The sequence below is a fragment of the Colossoma macropomum genome, unplaced genomic scaffold (genome assembly GCF_904425465.1).
Source record: "Colossoma macropomum unplaced genomic scaffold, Colossoma_macropomum, whole genome shotgun sequence".
Taxonomy (NCBI): Eukaryota; Metazoa; Chordata; class Actinopteri; order Characiformes; family Serrasalmidae; genus Colossoma; species Colossoma macropomum.
The window spans coordinates 19,529,271-19,537,628 of NW_023494802.1; the positions used below are offsets into that span (position 1 = coordinate 19,529,271).

At 41.2% G+C, this 8,358-nt stretch overlaps 1 protein-coding gene across 1 annotated transcript in view; it reads left to right on the top strand.

The window, feature by feature from the left end:
- Positions 1 to 8,358, top strand: part of phactr3a (phosphatase and actin regulator 3a) — an 83,957-nt gene that overhangs the window by 73,985 nt on the left and 1,614 nt on the right. Inside the window, exons 8-11 of the mRNA XM_036591356.1 lie at positions 4,722 to 4,777; positions 6,166 to 6,227; positions 6,839 to 6,979; positions 7,967 to 8,043. Coding sequence (XP_036447249.1) covers positions 4,722 to 4,777; positions 6,166 to 6,227; positions 6,839 to 6,979; positions 7,967 to 8,043 — 336 coding nt within the window. The remainder of the gene's footprint in view (positions 1 to 4,721; positions 4,778 to 6,165; positions 6,228 to 6,838; positions 6,980 to 7,966; positions 8,044 to 8,358) is intronic.

An 8,358-nucleotide genomic window follows, 5' to 3' on the forward strand; every position in this document is an offset into this window, starting at 1 on the left:
AGAAGTAAAACGTTCAAATGACTTGAGCGTCTCCTACAGCTGCCAATGTCGTTGCTCAGCACCGGCGTCTCAGCGGAGTGATACAGTGTTTGTGAATCAGCTTGCGTGGCCGGAACTAACTGTTGTATAAGTTATAAATATATGTTTGGAGGTGAAGAAAAGGAGACGTTAAGACTTAGATCAGTAGCAAAGGGCAACTCCCCCCCACATAACAGTTCCCTGCATCTGCAGAACCTGCTGCCTAGCCTAGCATTCAGAATGACACAATGATGCTTCATTGATGTCATGACCTTACTATCTTTAGCCTGCAGTGTTTTGCACTTCTACAGAAGCAACACATGCACGCTATTTTTAGAACTCAGACCAGTGAATAATGGATTGCAGCACAACACCCCCACCATGTAGGATCTGAGTTGTGGTTCACCTTGGCTAGCACAGGAATGCAATACAGGGCAATATCCTACTGTAGCCAAATGCAGTATCCTCCAAAAATGGAGGTATCTTGGTGTTGCAGGATTCTTAATCCTTTAATGTCCTCACTAAGAAAAAAGCAATGGAATTTTTTTTTTATTTTTTATTTGTTTGGGGAAATAATAAAAATAATTGTTTTTTTTCATTTTTTTTGACCACACAGATTTTAAAATATTCACGTCTACCAAACGTATGAGATGGCACTTTGTGCTCTATCAAATGGTTGAGCAGAACATGAAAGAGTTTTAATGGATAAGACGTTTTTGAAGTTTATATAATTGTTACTGAGTTTTGCAAACAGTGAGCATAGAGTACAATTATCTCCCCATCAAAATGGTATTTTTATTTCCAATAAATAGTCCAATGTAACTTGTTTTGAGGTGGCCCGATGCTGAATTCCCACACATAAAACTAATGAACAATATTTGCCTTCAAGAAGATAAATAATTAGAATGAGTAACAAATGAAACACATTTCATATCCTTTTCTAATTAGCTTTTTGAAACCATCTGAAAAGAGGAAATGATATACATACTTTAGTTTGTGGTATGGAAATATAATATTCAGTGAACAGTGTGGGAGGATAATGGGCAAATATGGTAGCAGCTACAATCCAGCCATTCTTCAAGGCAGATTAAGTTTATTGCTGCCACCCACACGAGCCAAACCCTCACTTTGGTCACGACCTGATTTAATGTACAGTGTATTATTTTGAGATTGTGCACGACAACTGTTTCTACTTTCCTCGCACAGTAACACTTTGACTTTGAGAGAAATCTGAATCTTGAGGACCTGAGGACCAGGTGACACTGGACAGTCCATGCATATTTATTTCTGTAAGTGCATCTACGTTTACACACAGAAGATTTGTAAACGAGATGCAAAGATAATATGTGACTTCCCTACACACTCCACAAAATAAGCATACACCGGTCAGGCATAACATTATGACCTCCTCCTTGTTTCTACGCTCATTGTCCATTTTATCAGCTCCACTTACTATATAGGTGCACTTTGTAGTTCTACAGTTACAGACTGTAGTCCATCTGTTTCTCTGATACTTTGTTAGCCCCCTTTTACCCTGTTCTTCAGTGGGCAGGACCCCCATGGACCCTCACAGAGCAGGTACTATTTGGATGGTGGATCATTCTCAGCACTGCAGTAACACTGACGTGGTGGTGGTGTGTTAGTGTGCGCTGTGCTGGTCTGAGTGGATCAGACGCAGCAGTGCTGCTGGAGTTTTTAAACACCTCAGTGTCACTGCTGGACTGAGAATAGTCCACCAAACAAAAATATCCAGCCAACAGCGTCCTGTGACCACTGATGAAGGACTAGAGGATGACCAACACAAGCTGTGCAGCAGCAGATGAACCATCGTCTCTGACTTTACATCTACAAGGTGGACAGACAAGGTCGGAGTGTCTAATAGAGTGGACAGTGAGTGGACACAGTGTTTAAAAACTCCAGCAGCACTGCTGTGTCTGATCCACTTAGACCAGCACAACACACACTAACACACCACCACCACGTCAGTCTTACCGCAGTGCTGAGAATGACCCACCTCCCAAATAGTACCTGCTCTGTGAGGGTCCATGGGGGTCCTGACCACTGAAGAACAGGGTAAAAGGGGTCTAACAAAGTATGCAGAGAAACAGATGGACCACAGTCTGTAACTGTAGAACTACAAAGTGCACCTATATAGTAAGTGGAGCTGATAAAATGGACAATGAGCGTAGAAACAAGGAGGTGGTCATAATGTTATGCCTGATCGATGTATCTAGTATTTTGAATGCTAGGAATAAAAAGTAAGGGAATGAGGTAGCATCCCTCGACCTGTAAGAATGAGTCCCTGGACGGATTTTCTTGTTGTCGTACCTCTAACAGCGAACCAAAACAGCCCCCACCACCACAACATGAAACCACTGTTGCCAGGCAACACAAGCTATAGGTCAGTATCATCCAGTCACCTTCCAGAGGGGCACTGGGAGTAAAGCCTCCATTTCAGCTCAGGGAATATTAATGTCATCACATCTGTTGGAATGCTGTCAAACTAAGCCTATACTGTGATAGAAATGTTTCTTTATAGACGCTCTGATAGAATGTAGTGCCTTGTAATAAATAAAACAAAGGGTGCACCATAGAGTAGTGTGCTTGTAGAAGACTTTTAGATGTTTGCAGCAAAGAGTCAGGGCAGTGTCTATTCTTGTATTACATTTCTTTACTACATATCATTATCAGGGGTTAAACTGAGATTTAGATGCTTTACATCTTTGTGGGTGCCAATAATGTGGGAACAGTACCGTCTCATGGATTTCTTATTGCTATCATGGAAATCTGAATAAATGTGTTCCTTATACACCGATCAGGCATAACATTATGACTTGTTTCTACGCTCATTGTCCATTTTATCAGCTCCACTTACTATATAGGTGCACTTCGTAGTTCTACAGTTACAGACTGTAGTCCATCTGTTTCTCTGCATACTTTGTTAGACCCCTTTTACCCTGTTCTTCAGTGGTCAGGACCCCCATGGACCCTCACAGAGCAGGTACTATTTGGGTGGTGGATCAATCTCAGCACTGCAGTAACACTGATGTGGTGGTGGTGTGTTAGTGTGTGTTGCGCTGGTACGAGTGGATCAGACACAGCAATGCTGCTGGAGTTTTTAAACACCTCAGTGTCACTGCTGGACTGAGAATAGTCCACCAACCAAAAATATCCAGCCAACAGCGTCCTGTGACCACCGATGAAGGTCTAGAGGACGACCAACACAAACTATGCTGACACACATGAGCTTTACATCTACAAGGTGGACCAACAAGGTAATAGAGTGGACAGTAAGTGGACACAGTGTTTAAAAACTCTAGCAGCACTGCTGTGTCTGATCCACTCGTACCAGCGCAACACACTAACACACCACCACCACGTCAGTGTTACTGCAGTGCTGAGAATGACCCACCACCCAAATAGTACCTGCTCTGTGAGGGTCCATGGGGGTCCTGACCACTGAAGAACAGGGTAAAAGGAGGCTAACAAAGTATGCAGAGAAACAGATGGACTACAGTCTGTAACTGTAGAACTACAAAGTGCACCTATATAGTAAGTGGAGCTGATAAAATGGACAATGAGCGTAGAAACAAGGAGGGGGTCATAATGTTATGATCGGTGTATCTTCCTATATCAACATCTAAAATAAAGTATGCCCAAGTGCATTTAGCAACATCCAGTTGGCAGATAAGCAAATATTAGTGCATAAAGATAATTACACAAGTTATCTGTTGTTTAGCAACTCAGCAGTTTAAAAAAAAGATAATCTAGTTAAAGATGGGTGGGCGAATGTGGCAGTGTAGGGGTGGTCTACCAACACGGTTTATTACATCGAAAAGTTAAATGGTAATTTCAATTTGCATCAAATTACAGCAGCCCACCGAAGATCACGTCTTCAACAGTGCGCCACTACGGCAAGCCGTTTTAGCTGTTACTCCTTTTTTTTGATATCAGGAATTCGATTTACACATGTGAAAATGTAATTTCCACTAGTAAAATTTAAATTCTTTATCAAAAATTTAATTTTTACTAGTAAGGATTTAATTTTTACTAGTAAGAATTAAATTCCTGATATCAAAAATTAAATTTTCACATGTAAATTGAATTCTTCGTATCAAAAATTTAATTTCTACATGTTAGAATTCAATTCTTACTAGCAAGAATTCAATTTTCACGTTTAAATTGAATTCCTGATATCATGAAAAAACGGATTCAAAGCTAAACCGTCTTGCCATAGTGAACATCATTCTGTAATAATGGCGCAGTATAGCCTCAGCTTGACTGCACTTACTGATTATTTCCCCAAGTTAAGCGTTGTTTTAAGAGGAAATAAAGGAGACCCCCTACTCCTGAGCAGAGCAGAGGGAGAGCGCTTTAAGCGTAATTTGGAATCACATGGTTGGAGTAGACCTCCGGGCTCCACCTCAGTGTGCCTCCCTCGGCACGTGGCAGCGCTCAGAGCAGCATACGGAATAAGCGCGAGCGCTCGTTGTAGTTAAACGGAGCCGGGAGAGCTTTAGGACGCCTTCAGTGACCGGCGGAGTCCAGGAGGGCTGAGGAAGTCGACCTAATAGCGCAGAATAGCACCGCTTTGGTGAATCACGTGGAGGGCTCCTCAGCTGAGGAGCGGATGTTTTGGATCGTGATTGACTCGTTTATACTGATGTGATGGTTCACAGCGATATTTTGGTGTTTTTCCGCAGGAGACTCAGTCAACGGCCGGCCGTTGAGGAGCTGGAGAGCAGAAATATCCTAAAACGTGAGTTTTACGTTCATGAAAAAGCTGCTGACGGAACAATCATATATAACAGTACTGTAAGATCTATCCATCTATCTATGGGTCATTTTACAGAAACGTCCACTTTTCTATCTGTCCATAGGAGTCACTGGTGTTACTGATCCTCATTGGTGTTACACATAATAAAGGGAACACCAGAGACATTTTTAATGAAAAATGCATTTTACTAAATTTCTGCTGCAGAACATCAAACCACATGTTGTCAGTCATGGAAAATGCGCTAAAATATGGAATTTAATCCATTTGTATTGTATTTTTTCACAATGACCTCAGAATAAAATCGGTCACACCAGTGACTTCAGCTAAAAGCTTCATATGAAATCATGAGCTAAATGAGAAAATCTCTGATAACTGAAAGACACAGTGGACTCACCATGTGCTTTTCTTCATAGATCCTCAGAAAACAGGTAAAAGGAAGTCAAGTGATGTCATCAGTGTGACTTTTATTTCAAAATAGATTTTTTGTTACACAGTAACACCAGTGACACGACTCCTGGGGACAACTTTCATTATATATTTTATAATATTTATTTGGCATTTGATTTCTTTGTCATTTAATTCATATATTCCATAGTCATGTTTAGATTATTGTAGTTAGAATTGCAGAAAAATGTGTTTTTTACCTCAAAATATGGCCTCAGCCTTCACACATGACTGTGAGGACGAGCTCTTCTGTGGTGCTTGCAATTCTTTGATTGATTTAAAAACCAATATTGCTAAATTTTCGGCTCAAGAAGGTGTAATTGTTAAAATAACTTAGTTTTATTTTAAATTATAAATAAATTGTAGCTGTAACATGTTTTTCCAAGTGTAATATATCTGTAAATGCTAGGGACACAAAAATGGACGTTTCTGTGGAATGACCCCTATCTCTCTCTCTCTCTCTATCCATCCATCCCTCCATCTATCTGTCCGTCTGTCTATCCATCTGTCCATCTATCTGTCTGTCTATCTATCTGTCCATCTATCTGTCTGTCTGTATCTATCTGTCTATCTATCCATCCATCCATCCATCTGTCCATCTATCTATTTATCTATCTGTCCATCCGTCCATCCGTCCATCCATCCATCCATCCATCCATCTATCTATCCGTTTCCTTACCAAATGTCATTTTGGCTTATTAGTGTATCAGCACAAACTTAAGAAGTTACCTCCTTTACTGTCTACATTTCATTTTTTGTGTATTAAAACAAGTGAGTTTATTAACAAATTGACATTAAAAAGCATTTATGCAGGAGATAAAATATTAATAATCTGTATTCATTTTGCAGCAATTGAGAAGAACCTCCTGTGTGTGTCACTCAGTGTTAATCAATGCTAATTTGATTTACTCTCTGTGTTCCCTCAGAGCGGAATGACCAGACCGAGCAAGAAGAGAGAAGAGAAATAAAACAGAGACTGAACAGAAAGGTATGGCAACCTTCATATACTGCCTCAATATGTCTACATCATGCTCTATTATTGGTGTACTACATTGATCAAACCAGTGTGTTGCGCTGTAACGTTATTATAGCATTAACGTACAAAACACAGTTCACTAAGACCTTGCAATAAAAGCTTATGCACAAAGGATGAAGATGAAGCTGTTTTCCATTTAAACTTTGTCAATGGAAGCATCTGTGAAGCAGCAAAGACTTGGAAAGTGCTAATCCTACGAGTTCGCATATCACCCTCACTGAATACTCAGTATATTTACATATCGCTGTTGTCGGATGAAAACCTTTGATAACTTTACAGGAGAAGGAAAAAACCTACTTTACTTTTTATGTAAGTCAATGGAACCAGACTTTTTGCCAAGTCATTATGATCCATTTATTTTGGTCCATTCTTAATAAAATTCACACATAACGTAAAGAGCAACAGACATTTTCAAATTATGTCAACAACTGAAAAATGGCAAAAATGGAGATGCGAGGTTTTCTTCCAACAGCAGTGACATACATGAATTCAAACTGTCATTGAGCTGTAATGTGGACGACATCCAAAAAAGCTTCATATCTGTGCTTTCCTTCGTCTTTCAGCTCAACCAGAGGCCGACGGTTGACGAACTGAGAGACAGAAAGATCCTGATCCGCTTTAGTGACTATGTGGAGGTGGCCAAAGCTCAGGATTATGACAGGAGAGCTGACAAACCTTGGACTAGACTGTCTGCAGCTGACAAGGTATGTGACAAGAAGGCACCGTCAGCAGTGCTTATGAAGGTCTGCAGTCAAGTGTCTGTATGCTGTGTTCTAAGATGCATCTCACATACTGACCTTTCAGTGGAAATGCCGGTTTGTTACTGAAGTTGAGAGTGAAGCACAGCTGAGCAACAAACAAGAATTCTTGGTCAACACTCATCTTTCTGAAGTCAGGCGTACACTGTGCGATTTTAGCCCGATTTTAAGCCCGATTTGGTCACTGAATTTCATGATCGGGCCGAATATCAGCTTCATTGTCCGTTGTTTGTCGTGCAGTGTGAGAGGGGAAACGATGCCCGATTAACTGCCCAAACGAGCAACGTCAGAAATGTTGGTTGCTGTTGTAGCGGTTTGTCGATGGCTGAATCTCAAATGGCCCATTACTTCCTATGTAGTGCACTAAGTTTTGGCTTCTACACCAAAATAGTGCACTGTTAGTCCAGTATGGAACTGTGCACACATGGCTGAATCTCAAAAGGCTATTTATTAGACATGTGATGCACTTTATGGGTGCAGGAGCCACTGTTTCAATATGTGGTGCACTATGCAGGGAGCAGGGAGCAATCTGAGATTCAGCCAGTGTCTTGATCAGGACATCGCCGCAGCGTGTTGTTTTGAATGAAACAGCTTTATTGTAGACAGAGCGTCTGTAGGGGCTGCGTTTCACGTGCAGTGTGAGCGCCCGTGTCGCGTCAGGTCAGTCGGACTGAGTGTTTTCGTACAGTAATCATAAATCGCAGGCTTTGGTCGAACATGAGGGGCAATTCAAACGTACAGTGAGCTGTTACCAAAGAACAAGACTTCTAAAATCGCACAGTGTACGCCTGGCTTTACTCAATAAATATTTGAAATAACGTGCTCGTGTTATTCAAATGACTTTTTAAGAGCTTGGAGTGCACTATTTTTAACTCGGCATGTGTGAGAGCCACTCGAGGATGCACTAAACGTTGTTCGTTTGTGATTCTGCAGGCGGCCATCCGGAAAGAGCTGAACGAGTTCAAAAGCACGGAGATGGAGGTGCACGCTTCAAGCAAGCACCTAACGAGGTCAGTGTGTGGGGCTCTGTCAGCTGTGTCAATGCTATTTATAGCTCAGTGAGCATCTACAGAGCCAAAGATAGACAGGCCAGTCCAAAATTACTGGGATTCAAACCTCCTGAGACACGTATGTGACTAAAAATGACACACTGCTGCCCTTGATTTAGGGCACTTGGCTGATGCAGGCTTATAATTGTGCTTCCTAATGTTGACACGAAATACCATATTACCAAAAATAAAGAATGCAGAATGGAATACAGTGGACTGACCACTGTGATCAAGTCAGTGCTAGTGATAACGAAGGCATCTTTTTTCCTAATGTAG